This window comes from Cinclus cinclus, chromosome 3 (genome assembly GCF_963662255.1).
Source record: "Cinclus cinclus chromosome 3, bCinCin1.1, whole genome shotgun sequence".
NCBI classification, from domain to species: domain Eukaryota; kingdom Metazoa; phylum Chordata; class Aves; order Passeriformes; family Cinclidae; genus Cinclus; species Cinclus cinclus.
In genome coordinates, this window is record NC_085048.1 from 71,587,593 (window position 1) to 71,603,545 (window position 15,953).

At 36.9% G+C, this 15,953-nt stretch overlaps 1 protein-coding gene across 1 annotated transcript in view; it reads right to left on the reverse strand.

Annotated features, from left to right (window-relative positions):
* Positions 1–490: 490 nt before the first annotated feature.
* The window catches only part of FAM120B (family with sequence similarity 120 member B), a 48,482-nt gene continuing 33,019 nt past the window's right edge, over positions 491–15,953 (reverse strand). The window contains exons 7-10 of the mRNA XM_062490196.1: positions 10,607–10,813; positions 6,551–6,659; positions 5,176–5,316; positions 491–2,290 (exon numbers count right to left, since the gene is read on the reverse strand). Of these exons, the coding sequence (XP_062346180.1) occupies positions 2,238–2,290; positions 5,176–5,316; positions 6,551–6,659; positions 10,607–10,813 (510 nt within the window). The 3' untranslated portion in view covers positions 491–2,237. The remainder of the gene's footprint in view (positions 2,291–5,175; positions 5,317–6,550; positions 6,660–10,606; positions 10,814–15,953) is intronic.

Consider the following 15,953-nt stretch of genomic DNA (forward strand, 5'->3'; position numbering starts at 1 on the left):
AAGCAATACAGCTGAACAAGAATGCTTTTCATAACAAAGTTCCTTCATTTCAAGTCTGCATGCCTGGTTTTATTCTGTTCTGCAACCACTCAAAACAACCCTGTAGTCCACATATTAAGGAAACCCTATTAAACTGGAACCTTTACGGTCATGTTCTCTGATATGATTTCTTTCTAGAGTCCATAAGCATTGTGGTATTGTGAACAATTCCAAGTTTAGTGAGATGGGAAAGTAGCACCTCTATATTTCATCTTCATGCTTCTGCTTTCCCTCTACTATTCCTGGTGGGGAAAAAAATATTTTGGCTTAGAAGTAATAATAGTAATAATAATAATAATAATAATAATAATAATAGTCTTCTGCTTATGGTCTAACATCAGGAAGAAAAACGTCTTCACAGAGATGCTATCAATTCTTCAGCAGTCACGGTAATTTTTACCAACAATTCATACCACAGCTAGCACAGCAAAACTCCCACTCTAACTGTATTTAACTTTGTTTATTGAGGACAACAGACATATTTTCTCATATCAAAGCCTGAAGAGGGAATTACCAACAAATTCTGGCACACGATCACATTCTTTTGAATACACTATTATACATCATGAGATCCCTGAAACCAGAGAAGACTCCATAAAATTCAGACCACATTATTTCAAAAGGTTTGGAGGAGAGGGATAAAAACAATAGCAAAAAAAAAGACAGTACAATTTGTGACAATCAGTGGCAAATCAACTGAAAAAGGAAGCAGGAATACCCCTATGATGACACTGCATTTCCTGAAATGCAAATCAAGACACCGTGTTGTGTGAAATGGTGTCTGCTCAAACTTTTAATAAAACTAGAAATCTTTATTGCTTGTTTATTTAGTTGGACTGTTGATATATATAGAGTATGAAAAATATATTTATTGGGTTACAGATAGAAAAATATATGGGAGGAAATGGAGTATGGAGTTATGGATGTCTGACAGTGCTATTCATTTTGACATAACATGGATACTAAACAGGAATGAAGTGCCACTGACAGTTGACTCAAAGGAGTTACCTGCACAATGCCCAAGAAACAGCATTAACTGAATAATCACAGAATCACAGAGTGGCTCAGGTTGGAAGGGACCACAGGGGCTCCTCTGGTCCAAGCTCCCTGCTCAAGCAGGGCCATCCCAAAGCACCTGGCACAGGACTGTGTCCACATGGTTCTTGAACATCTCCAGTGAGGGAGACTCCACACCCTCTCAGGACAATCTGCTCCAGTGCTTGGTCACCTGCACAATGAAGCAGTTCTTCCTCATATCCAGGTGGAATTTTCTGTGTATCAATATCTGCCCGTTGCCTCTTGTCCTATTGCTTGGCACCACCAAGAAGAGCCCTGCTCCTCTCTTGACACACCCTTGATTTTAGAACTAAACAAATACATACATTTCTGAAACTGAATCACAAAGTGAAACATACCACTTTTCAAGAAATAATTTTGAAGGTAAGTGTTTAAATTAAGACTTCTGGACAGAAAAGAAATATTGAGTCCTCATATGTATTATTCATTATAAAAGTAAAGCATGATAGATTCCTCAGTTGAAAAAATTATAAAAAGTTGCTTAATTAGAAGTATAAATTTGCTTAACTAAAAGTATCAAATGTAAATGCAATTTTTTTCCTTTTAAAAATGTGTTATATTTTAAACGAAAGTCACACTTTCACTGGCAGATGATGCTTACATCAGTGATGCCATGTTTCAAACTTTTCAGGGTTTAAGTAAGATTGGGATAACCCTTAAGATACAGATATAATCCACAATCAAGACATAAACCACAATACAGGATAGACATGACACATTATTCATGGTGAGGAAAGTATTGCAATATAAACAACTCTTACAAAAATATGCAAAAATTATAGTTTGAGTCTTAAATTTACATGCAGGCATACCTCACAATGTTATCAAAAACAATTCAGACTTTCCTTTGCCAAATGCACAAAGCAAGGTAGCTACACTGGGATGCTACTGTGCCTCAGACACCTGTAACTTAAGTTTTAGTGATTCTGGTCTAATAACAAGCTTAGACCTAACATGGTAAGTGATTAACAAGCTGAACAGCCTCAGCTTTGTGTGATTTCCTCCACAGTCACACCATTCAGTTACTCTGCAAAGTCCATAAAAACAGGCTTTCATAAACAAAAATTATCCCAGTGGCATTATTCCACCATCCCCATTTGCCAGTGGTAGACATGAATTCTTTACTGAGGAGGAAGGTGGGATCTCTTCCGGTGTGGATGTCCCGATACTCTACCTGGAGGAGTAAGATAGGAATTAAATACATTCAACGAATATTAGAGCAGGAAAACAAGGGCTTCTTAAGAGAGCCTGCAAGAAAAGTTACATTTATACATATCTTAAAACAAATACATCTCCCGGTCCAGCTATGGCTAGTATTCTGAGATCTTGGAATATAAAGTGCATGGTGGCTCTTCTTAAAACTCTTGGGTGACTGTAACTTTTAAACTTAGTCCAGTTAATAGGTTGAGATATTGAATCTTGTCTGTAGGTAGGACACATAATATATGTAGCTTGGAAACATAAGGATACATAAGGATAATATACAGTTTAGAACCAGACATAAACTATATTTACAAATATTTTCACATTGGTTTAAGTGTGCCTGTGCACAATACTGCTTTAGTTATAGAGTCCTATTATCAAACCAGGACTCACAATGTAAATTAAATCTTTTCTCAGAACTGAAGTTTTACCAGGTTCCATCTGCATTACAATTCTACCAAAATCCTATTAATCAGAAACATGCTTGAAAGCATCACCAGTGTGGAATTCTTGACTAAGTACCTTGCAAATGAGATGCTGCTTGTATTATCAGCAGTTATGTGTTTTACAGTGTGCTATGACTGAAGGGAATGTATTTTGATGCAATTATATTCTGTCAAGAAACAGATAATTAAGAGTGATTTCAATAGTTCTTAATGCTCAGTTTATTTTTAGGTTCTTATAGAATGAGTTAACACTGTGATGTAAAACAATGTATTAGTGGCCTTAACTTTCTAATTAATGAAGTTCGTCCACCAATAGGGTACATGGGCTGTGGTGTACTGTTGCAGCCACAAACCTAAAATCCATAAATTATCAAACAGTAAATATCAGGGGAAAATCTACTTTCCTGAGGCTTAGATGTCCTGCTCTGAGTAACATGGATGTGTTTTTATCCATTTGTAAGACACAGCCCAGAAATTTATGGAGAGAAGTTAAATGAATAAAATCAAACAAAAAAAACCCCAACCCTCCCAAAATGCAAAAAAAGCCACAGCTGAATTCCCTGCACTCAGAATAAAGCTAGAGGATGAGCTGCTTATTACAGCAGCTGGGTGGTTACTATTGACCATAGAATGAAGAATGGCCTGAGTCCAGTTCTTGTTCAGCCTGAAGGCATTCAAACCATCCTCTCATAGAAATACCACTGCTTCTCGGGTTGATGCTTTCTTGGTGGAGGCACTCCTTCCTCCACTGGTGAAGCTGAGACATTGTCACAGAATTCTTAAACATTAACTGATAAGAGAGAGCAAAGGCTGCCTGATCATTATGTACACGCCTGACACAGAAGATATGGGTCCCATGGTTACTCTTCTGTTACTTTTTACTGCATTTAATCCAATGATTTATGTATTATATGCAACAGCAGGAGTCACAACAGTGTATAATGAAAAGGTACAAAGAAGATGGGATAGACAGATAACAATAATATTACTAGGGAGTTTTATCACATAAGCTACCATGAACAGAAAATGGCTACGTTTTTGTTCTTTCCCCCCCCCTCTTTGGTGAGACACATATATTGCAGAGACAACAGCTACATAGAGAAGTAACCCAAATACCTGTGTTAATATTAGCAAACTTAGGACAAGAATTTTGTCAAAATGAGTCATGTTGGCAGATTACTTTAAAAGGAGCTCTAAAAAATTGCAGGGCTCTTTTATAAGGACAGACGTATTTTTCCAATGAACCTGTTTTACCTATAACACAGGCAATTAAACTGCAGTTATGGGATCATGTTTTAAGAGTGTCCTGAGGGTAAGAAATAGGGCTAGTGTAGAAAAAGCCAAGATGTTTAAATAATGCTACTGGAAAGACATTTGTAACACAGCAGCAGAGCTACTGTGGAATATACTTTGTGGAATTCACACAGCCATAAAATCTCTGGAGCTGGTCAGAGATTATATGACCCCAGAATATATTGTTTCTTCAGATAGTCAAGAACTTGTTACAATGACCAGTTTGGGTTTTGCTTACATACTCTATATTTTAGCTTTATATTTTACTTAGAGGATCAAGGAATATTATTTGTGAATCAAATTATATTATCCTACTCTGAACCATTCAGCAGTGGCAGCTGAAACACATTAAAGACTTCACTGTATCTATTTATTATTTATCTTTCCTAAGGAAACATAAGAGAAATTCAGGCTCTGCAGACTTAATAAAATAACTGATGTTTCTTAGACACCTCTTTTTTCCTTTTGCTTATTTTCCTTAATCTATGTGTATGTGCTTCAACTCACAGTAACGAGGTAGTAAAACTGAATCAAGTCAGCTCAACAGTGTTATCCACAGTGGCATTTCACTGAAATGTCTGTTCCTTCCAAGAAGTGAGACTAGTGAATGACTTAGATTGATGCCAAGGCAAGACAGAACTTGCATTTGTATCACTTAGGCAGTGACCTGGAAATGGAGACCCAGATCTAGAAAATCACTAAAGAATGTGTTTAACTTTATTCATATGCTTGAGTGTTTTGCTGAAGTATGAATGAAGATCGGCAGCTAAAGACTTCAGACACATTTCTGTGCAGCTGTGCCAATTTGTTTTAGAACTATCACAATTTTAAACACAGTTCAGCTGAGACCAAGCATGAAAATTACAAATACCACATGAAAGCTTACTTCCCAGAACACTGAGTAGAAGATGACTGCAGACTACAATGCTACACTCCACTTCACCCTGCAGAGTTAGTTTTTGCAAGTGACAATACACAACTGTGTAACTGATGCAAGTTCTGTTGCTGACTGCTGTAGGGTAACTGCACACATAAACATGAACTGCAGATAGACACAGAGCTGTTACACTGGTGATAGGGACAATTCCAAACCCACAAACATGTACCCATTTTTTACCTTGGGATTGCAGATGTCTTTGTGAGAACTCCCTCATCGGGTTATGATATGGAGAAACAAAATGACTTCTGTGTGGCTGTTGGAACCTGGGATTAAAATCTCTTTGTTCTCTTCCTGGAAAACAATATTCACTAAGCAACTCTGACAGTATGTAAGATTATATGAAGAAAAAGAGAGACAGTGTATTCTTTTTCAGAAACAGGATTTCTCACTTTTGTGCCAAAATACTCATGCACAATTACAATCTTTCCAAACTCAAGTCAGCCTAACAAGCATGGTTCTTGTCCTCATTTCCATCTATGCACATCATGATTACAGGCTGTTAACAAGTGTATTTAGAAACCAGATCAAATTTTTATGACACAGATTTGGAGACTGCAGTCATTAAAACAAACAGAAATCTCTCTCCAAATTGGAATCACAAATCATAATTAAAATGGTTAAATATAGCTCTCAAGGAAAAGCAGATGCTACCAAGGTCTGGTATTACAAATCATCAACAGATATCTTCAATTCTGAGTGTCCAGCATGAGTTTGTTGTAGAGCCACATCAGAAGTATTGCTGCCACATAATGCAAAGTACTGAACTAGCAGAAAATCATTCTATCTGTTGTAGTTTGCTGAAGGAATTTTGAAGGGGTAATTTTTATCCTCAAAGACATTATAACTGATTAGGTATTAAGGAAGTAATAAATATAATATGAGCATAAACACTGAGATTCAGTGTAAATTATTTCAAAGTTTCAAAGCCTCAACATTCAGGCTGATCTGTGACTGATGTTAAAAAACTTTTAGATGTGTTTTTCCCTGAAAGTCAGGCAGATCAGGTAGGGAAAACAAATTTGCAAACTGAGTTCTTAAGCAAACTGAGCCATAAAGTTGGGGGAAAAGAGCAAGATCTCAAACAAAAAAGCACAGTTCTTCAAACTGCCCAAAAGCTCTCTTCTAGTTTGAAATATGTCAGTGAGTCCAGTAAGAAGAATTCCATCTTCAATTCCTCACTCAGACCTTCAACTATCAATGTTAAATAGCTCCCCTGAGGCAATGAAAGAAAAAGCTGAGTCAATTTCGCCTATAAAAATAACTTTAGTCACTGAATAAATAGTGATGTTTCTGTCAAGTAATGATACTTATTGCATATATCTCACTAACTATGTACCTAGATGGAAACATTATTCTTTGCAAACTTGGGTAATCAAATTCACATAAATTACTCAAAAGGGAAATACTTTCTTAGATCTATTCATTGCTTCTTGGAGAAAAACTTAAAATTTACTTAGCTTGATGGGCTGCCTATGTAACACCTGCTGCTGCTGAAGGATAATTTAGCTCATCAATACATTAACTTTATTGAGAAAATTCACACAACGCCAACCTGTGTTTAATCCATTCCCTCTTGGTCTGCTCTGTATCGTTCTTTTCTTTGCCGTGCAAACCTTGCAAATGAGAGATTTCAGATTCTGGAAGGGTGTGTACAAAGACTCCTGCAGAAAATACAGTTAAAAATTAATGGCTCTTCTGCTCTTCTTTCTTCAGTTATAGCACAGATTAAACATATACACAACTGTAAGTCTTGTCTTAGTCACAGTTGTGCATGCATGAAGGCAGTGGATCTGGTTCACACTTTTACAGGAAATAACATTTGAACATTTAATATTAAATGTGGATACTTAGAAGGATGAGTAGGGGTGCAGAAGAAATGCTTTTCCCTTTCTCAGTGAAGTATTTTTTCCTCTCTGCTCACATCTGTAAATCCCTTGCTGTCCTATTCTATGACCTTGCACCTGTAGACACACTTAACTAGACTTCCATCTGCAATACCTCAGGCAGAAATGGTTGAAGTCTCCAGATAAGGACAGACGAACTCATGGAAAACACACCAGTTAAAATCAGTCTCTTAATCTCACACATTAGAAACAAAACTTAACCCGACAGTAATACATCTGTTCCAAGTTCTGATTGATAAAACATAACTAAGCCTAAAAAGAAATGAGGCAATTAAATTCAAGTGTTTACCTTGTGATGTGATGAAAAATTCTACAGTCAAAAGAACAAGCTGAAGCTATTTAAGCATGCAATACTGAGAAATGTGATGCATCCTTAACTATCTCTGATTTCTGTGAGCTTTGAAAAAGTGACAGATCTTAGAATGTATTTCTTTCTTCCCTGATTGGTACCAGGCATGTGGGATTTACTACACAATGAAGAATATTAGGAAAAGAGAGATTTTAGAACAACAGCGTAATTTGTGACTTTCATAAAATTGAACTGATTTTTACAGGATGACATTTCCTTTTTTTATGAGCAGGAAGGAGAGAAGAAGATGACAGGATAAGTTAAAAAATCTAATAGGTAGCAAGACTGAAGTAACTAGAGAGGTTTCTTAAATTAGAGGTAGAATCTGACTCCCTGAGCCCTGCTGAGAACTTCCCTAATACATTTTTTGAGTTAACATACCTCTTTAGGAAGACTTATCTAAAACCCACAGATTGAAAAAAAAATTGTTTTACCATACAAACTGGGTCCAGCCTGTGAAGAACACTCTCTAAAGGAAAAACTTTTGATTTTATTCCTGGGAGAATAAATTCAGAATGCATGGAGGTTGGATGAAAAGCAAGATCAGAAAAGAGCAAAACATATCATTTATGCCAACCCCATGATGTAAGTTGGTTTTAATTTTAAAAAACTGATCATGCACATACTCATTAGTGAGAAGCACAATAAAAAGACTAATAAAATGATATTATCATTGCCTCACTTCTTTATGAGACTATTATAGCCAATTTTCTGTGTGGATAAACAAACTAATATGATTACAGTTTTGAAAAACAGAACTAGCATAATATGAGCTTAGCATAATTTTTTTAAGAAAACAAGATGGCTCTATTTTTATTCTTATCAGAAGCTGTCCATTTTTTATATCTTTAACAGCTGTTCGGCTTCAAAATCTGAGCTACACAAAAACTTGCCCACAAAAATATCAACTGTATTTAATGTACACATTTTCTTCTTTTGGCATAGCCTGTAGGAAGCAAACCCTAAAATGTTTAAAATTTTTCATACACATGTAAATATTTAACCAGGATTGTATTTCCACTGTAATTGTAAGAAACTATTAACTGTGTTTAAGCCTATCATATACAAAACAACACGGATTCTGAGATTGCTTCAAGTCCCTGAAGTAATGCAACTGTCCAGATAAAAGAGAAGGGACCCTAGGAGTTAGGAGACAAGCACTGAACAACCAAAGAAGAGTTATAACTTCTTCCCATTATTTTTCTTTTCCATAACAAAACATCCCATGTAGAATAACTTTCTTTTTTTTTTTTTACTGAATACAATACTGTCCCTATCACCAGATTAGATTTATGGTGCTCAAGGTTAGATTGGTAACAAACAAGTGCTGAAAGATCTTGGCTTCCAGCAGTACATGAAGCTCTGCCAGGAACTAAGTACCATTTTTATTTATTGAAGTTGAACTTATAATAAAGTTGAACTTATAATAATAGGAAAAACCAATCACATATACTTGTTGCTTTGCCAGTGTTCCCAGCTAAACTGGCATCTCTTGGCAACTCTCCCCAAAACAGATTCTTGTCTCAGACTGATAAGCTGGAAAGCTATTTTATTAGTCTGGGTACATATCTCTGCCATATATGTAGCATAAAATTGTACCTAAAAAAGAAAAATGTATTTAAACTACTCTGAAAGTTCACATAGCTAGAGTATTTTTCCTTACAACAGAACAGTTTATCTGTTGGTTTTTTTGTTTTTTTTTTTCAAATAGAGCATTGGGCTTTTAAAAACCCTAACCTAGATATTTCAGTTGACAAAGTATATTTCTAACTCTGTTTTAGGAAAGTAATCTTTCTTCATCTTCATTATAAAACAGAATAAAACAGAACTCCAACACTAACACAAGATTTTAAAAGGTTAGCTACAACCTACTATGTAACACATTTTAAAATACTTGTAACACTTAATATATAAGTTGTACAGATTTAAATATGTATTGTCAAAGTTATTCATTAACCTGAATTCTACCCAAATGGAAAACAAGGATCAATTTCACATAGATCTGGATACTTTTACATTTTTCCATTTATTCTTTAAACCCTCTATTGTTTTGCAAAAGTCCTGCATGAAATTCTTGGATGAACCATTAGGCCAATCCAAAATCTACTGAAATCAGCAGACCAATTAATAGGAACCACAGGATTTGGATAGAGGTTATGGTCCTAATCATATGATTGAACACATATGGAAAGGATTATTCTCCTCCTTCATGCTTAAAGCATGTTCATTCCACCCACCCACAAGAGCTGCACTTCTCACTCCAGACCAGCACGGTATGCAGCTGGACACAGAAATCACAAAAGAAAACCAGTTCTACAAAAACAGCTAGCATTGAATGCATGAGAACAAAATAAATCAAAACTGAAACCTTTTTCCTCTGTAATTACCTTACTTTAACCTCAAGTGATATATTCAGTAACAGGTAAAAGCATTTCAGAGGTTAAGATTTTCAAAAGTAATTGAATGATACAGGCTGTTTGGACACATTAATTGAAAAAGACACATTAATTTAAGGTCTTTAGAGCATCTTCCCAGATGGGTACAGATCTACCCAAGCATCTCTCCACACATTCTGTGCTGGTTGGGCATGAGGCAGCTGTGGTTTGAGGCTTCACCAGTGCATCAGTGCAGTCTTACACCAAGTCTAGCAGACTCTACCTCTGAGCCTGGACAATGCACAGGGCACAGCAGGACCCCGCTACCTCCCTGCCCAGACATGTTTGAAATCATAGTGGTCTTTTGGTGACATAGCATGCAAATCTTATAAATACCCAGATTTGTAAGACAGAGTGGGACTGAGAACTAAGTAAGTACTTAGAACTACAGGTGAGATTCTAAAAGAAATACCCAAACTTAGCTATTCTGAAAGAATGTACCTTCTTCTGATTTCCAGCTCCTCTTTGAATTTGCCAAACCCTCATCTCAGAATTTAGATTCCTTAATGTCTTTAAAAATATCACCCTCAAACATTTGTTTTTTTTAAAGGTGGTCTTAATGTGTGTAGCATAAACAGCATAATATATTACTTAAAATCCTATGGGAGAAAGATCTCATTAATATCTCAGTACTAGAAAACTATTGTGGGCATTTTCATTTTTGAAACTGACAACTATTTTCTTTTTTTTCTGAGTAGTGGAAACAAAAATAAAGATTAAATTACAGCTTCCTTTGTAAGCTCAGTATTTCTACTTTTATTTTAAAATTTCTTTTTGTGGAGAGAATGAAAAAGGAGTAAGAAAGAGAAGAAAAATACAAAGAAAGGGGAACAGTGTAAACATGAATATTAAAACAACAAACAAAATGGACAGGTACACTTTTACAAAGAATGCAGAACTAAACGGAAGTGATTGCTTACATTGCCTTCCAAAAGTTCTTCCACAGAGCAACCTCGGTGTGACTTCTGGTATTTTTCTTGAAAAAGTTTTCCATCAAACACTGCCCAAGGCATCAGATCATCCATCCTGAATGGAAAGCCACAGGCACTGTTGGCCATGAGCAAAGTTGTAAGGCCACGGATCAGGACAGCAGCCAGATGTACAGCCCTGGAGTCTACTTCTGCAAGCTGTGAACACACACACATACATACAAAGGCAGGTCTCACAAATCAGGAAACATGAGACATCACATTCATATATGATGATCATCATCACATATGAACATGCAAACAGCTGAGAAAATTATCAAACTGTCCCTCTGCTCCATGATGGCCCTCTACTCCACAGCAGAATTTGTCTGAGGGCTCTGTACCTAGTTTTATTCAATAAAGTGAAATATGTGAAGTTTAACAAACACAGCATCTCATTCAAGTTTTTTAAGACAAATACATCAAAATGTAAATGGAAAGAAAAAATAAATGAATCCGTAGTATTTTTCAAGCATTAGCAGTTCTGCAGGAAAAAAATGTTCTGTTAGTGGAATGTAAAACATGAACTGGGAGTACAAATTGATGTGTACAGTGATCCACTGACCTTCCAGAATTTGCTTACCCCGGAAATGTTACAGCATTTAGAGATCATTTAAACTGCAGGATTTGACAGAACAAAGTTTATTGTATCCAAGCTTTTATTTTAAACACTGTAGAATCTCCTTTGACTGCAATCTGAGAGTCAAATTATTTCACTTCAACCTGGATGTCTCCAGAAGAAATATTGGAATTGTGCGACAACATTTAGAAAATACAAAATGAGAAATTCAACAAGACAATTAAAACTCATAGCCAAAATAAACTCCATGGGTGAATTTAACATCCTGTTATGGTAGAGGACAGCAAAATATAAAAACTTTGAATCCAGTATGGGGAAAACTCTGCTTTTAATTATTGTTTAAACAGTGAAAAGCTTCTTAGTGGGCAATGCCTTTTCCAGTCTGCACCAAAGCAGTCTGTTAGGTTCAGGAGAGATTGTGTGGCATTAATACTGTAATCTGTGGTAGCTGTTGTACCCTTACTGTATGAATTATACCAGAAATGGAATAGTATCCAAAACGGTCCAGAACAGAAAGGGCAAAAAGTGATTCAAATTGTCTTAGCCCTAGCTCCCAGGACTGTAAACTGTTTGTCTGAAATGCAATGGAAAGTGTTGGCCATCATTACTACATCTTACACCTTGAAAGATCTCCAAAAGACTTAAAGGTATGATATATACACTATCAGTGCCTTATTTTTCAAAAATGAACAAGAAGTAACAAAGTCCATGAAATGTAGTACTGCTGCATCACATTTTTTTCCTTCCTAAGGTCCACATAACAAATTCAGGAAACCTTTGATAGCAATAAAGAGTTACAAAGCTTCTTCCAAAAATGAAAATCACAAATCATTTGGAGAATAGAGCCACACCCTAGTGAAGGAGTTAGGTTTTCTGCACTGTTATTCAATGAGCTGAATTCTGTTGCAAAATTTGCCTAGGTGAAGCTGACTTCTGCGATGGGGCTCTCCGCAACCACAGACAAGGGGCAGTAGGGTTCTGTTAAGCTGACTTGGAAGATATGAGGCACATCTCCATGGGCTGCTTTCTGTAAAATGTAAATGGAAAAGAGGACTCAGATATGAAGATGCAGGCAGGGAGATGCCAGGCAGGGAGGTTCAGAGCCCTCTGGGAAGAACTTCTGTCTCTAGTGATTCCTGGAAAAGCATCAAGCTGGCCACCAGGGCACTGACCCAACATGACAATCAGTAGTTGAAATTCATCCAGTGCAGACAACTGGAGACAACCACTGACATCCAGAAAAATGTAAACAACACAAGCTAATTTCACAGAATTGTACAATGGTTTGGGTTGAAAGGGACCTTAAAGTTCATCTAATTTCAAGCCCACTGCCATGGGCAGGGACACCTCCCACTAGAATTTGAGCAGTCATTTAGAAAATGAAAGGTCCATATTTTTCTGATTGTGACACTTCATATTTGAGTAAGGGGACTCTCTTCTGCCCTCCTTTTGAAACTAATGAATCTTCAGTAGGAGATCAAGCCATTGAGTTTCAGGAAGTTATTGCCTCCAGATGTCAGCTACCATTTTGCCAGCTGAGACTAGTATCTACATGCACACTCATAACTCTCTTAATCTGGCAAGTAAAGCAGGGGTTTGCAAACTGTTTAACAATGCTGAAGGGTACTTGAAAGAGGAATGTGGTTTAAATGAACCAGTATTTGTTCTAAAGCAAACTGCTAGAGTGCACACAGTCACTGACCATGTTGCAGCTGAGATTCTTACATTGCATTTACTAGATTGTTTCTCATCACCAGATCAAATCTTAAGACCTGCTAAGGAAGTGTGTCCACATCATTTACAACTCTAGCTGTGATCTTTTCAGTTAAACTTGAGACATATTGACCAAAAAGGTAAAATAGTGTTGCTGGTGACAGCCTGTACAATCAGAATCCTAGACTGATATCCCTAGACAATGAAGTCTAGGGATATCAGTCCAGAATTTTCCTAAAGTACTGTAGTACTGGGGGGTGGAGGGTTTGTGTGTGTGTTTGTGTGTAAATATATCAGGTAAGGCTTGGTGTTTTAATGGAAATTAGTATGAGCAAGACCAAGGCAAGTCCTATCAACAGTGATTTCTTTATTTTCATAGGGCAGGAAAAACATTCACTAAAGGGCAATTTCTATTTTCCATGTCTGGCAATGAAAACCAAAGAAAATGAAAGCACAGTGAGCCTGTAACAATGAGGCTGTGCACATGGCAAACCACAGAGTTGCCTTGCCGTGGGAATGCTCACAACTGCTTGGTGTCTGCAATGTTAAGATGTCATGATGAGAACTGGAAAATTCCAAAAGAAGTCTTGTCTTGTGGGGCATTACACCCTAGAGATTACTTCATTTCATAAATTGTGCTCTTTTTACCATTTCTATAAACTCGGGACCCCAGTGAACCACGTGAGATACAGCCCTGTGATCCTGCTGCTGCTACTCCTACCATCAGCTGATGACATTTGTGTGAGAGACACAGGGAATGTGTGAGAACTGCTCCTCCTCACCAGCTGCTTGTGCTGCTGAGCCTACCCACGGCAGCTCCCTACCCTCCCAGCACTTGGGGAGAAAAAAATTACTTTTTTCCTATTTGGCAGTATTAACTAAAGTCTGAGAACTCAACAGTTCACAGTCTTCTAGCACCACTACAGCAGAGGTTACTGATATGAGAGGCTTGATCTGAACTGGGTAAGCTACTTGAAAAGAGCAAGAGAAGTGCTACAGCATCCACAACACTATGAAGTTTTTTTCTAACAATTTCAGAAATCTGTTTGCTAGAAGACTTAACAGATTTATCTCATATCTCTGTGTTCAGGATGAACAGAAAGAGGCTTGGCAGGGTAGAAGGTGTTTCCTCACAGCAGCACTTTGCAAGTCTAGACCAAGAGACTGCACATCCTGCTGAATTGTTTTAACTTACAGGAAGAGAAAATACATGGATCTTATACACAAAATGCAAATTTCCAGTTCAAATTTCATCTAATGAAATAATAATTTAAAAAATTGTCAGGATGTAAAAATACCCTTATATTTTAAGGAAATACTGTTAGTCCTCTGACTCTTCTTTGTAGATTCACAATGGATTTTTTTATAGAGGTGTAAATCTTATACTATGCATTTCGAAAGCTGCATAAACTGTTTCCAGGAGCATCCAAAAAAAATGTTTGCCCCTCAACTGATTGGAGTTTAAAGGCTTCAAATTCTGTAAAAAGGATAAATAGCTTCTATGACAGTTGAAATGTGAGGGCAGGTATCTGAACATAGTAGATGTCAGCAGACACAGCAAAGCCATCTCATCATCTGAATTTCTTGAAACCAAGGAGAAAAGATATGATGAAATTTCACAGTTCCTCACTCGTGCTACTTTACATGTCCTCTGTATCTCAAGGTACTAAATACAACATTTCGTTTAAAAACGGGTTCCTTCAGTAAGATTTTCAACATCATTCTGGGCATCCTCCTTTTCAATGTAAAAAGTCTGTATTAATAATTGTTACTTAGGTTAGAGTTTACTTTTTTCTTGTTCCGTTGCCTTCTTCCTGTGGTGAAGTTGAATACAGAAGATGTGACTATGGCTAACATACAGAAATTTAGAAAGAAAAAGGTTTAAAATTATATAAGGCATTTCTCCCACTCCTCCCTTCCCCACCTTCCTCACCTTCCCCACCAACCTACAAAAGAACTTACCTGTTTTTGTGACACAAGGAAAACCGTAACACTCAAGGACAGGTTAGTATTTGATGATTTCTAGTTAAAATGAATCAATTCAATACCAATAGCTACTAATCAATGTAATTTCTCCCATGCAATAAACTGCTAGAATTCAAGTGGTAGTGATCAAAATCTGTGTACTTGTCTAGTTTAACCAGTTCCTTTTAGATTCGTTTGAACTCTGTATATCATCAGTATGCTGTTTCTTACATTAACTCCCGCAGCAGCCACCTGTATCTTAAATGATCAAATATTTAACCATAGGCAATTTGTGCCTGAGCAATAAAGGCAGCAGGTAGATCCTATCTCAGGAACTTGTTGTTAAAACAGTAAGGCTTAGCTTTGCCTGAGAGCACTAAGGCACACTGTGTTCTAAATATAGAGAGATGAATGCTCGCTGATGTGAGATCTTTGCAGTGGAAAGCATCACTAAACAACCTCAACCCAAAGACAGAGACCAGGTTGTCCTGCCTTCAGCCATCAGTATAAATTCTCAGTGGGAGTTGGCTAAGGATGCTAAAGCCCCTGCACACTGGAGCCCTATTCTCTGTTCTTGAGAAAAAGAAAACTTAAACTGGTGCAATGTTGGTAAATTACAGGAGTGTAACTCTGCAGAGGTGGGCTGGTGAAATAATGCATTTACTAGGCATCAGCCAGCTTTAAGCAATAAAGTGCTGGGCCCTGGTCAAACCGAGGGGGGAGAGGAGCACCAGTATTTTGAAAACAGACTAAGGTTTATTCTGATAAAAGATTACGGCTTAAATTAAGCTCTTCCTGCTTAAACAAGGTGTGCAAAGGAAAACGGGGATTGAAAAGAGATCCTATGAGGGCATTGGCTGCAACAAAAACTAGAAAAACCAGTTTTTAAACACTTCAAAGACTTTGAAGTAAATATTTAGCTGTAAACAACCCAATTGTTCAGTATTTGTATGTTCAGGAAAGTTTATTTACTGGGTTTTATCAGGACTTTGATGTAAAATGATACCTCTATGTGGAGCAACACTCCACATTGGCTTATTT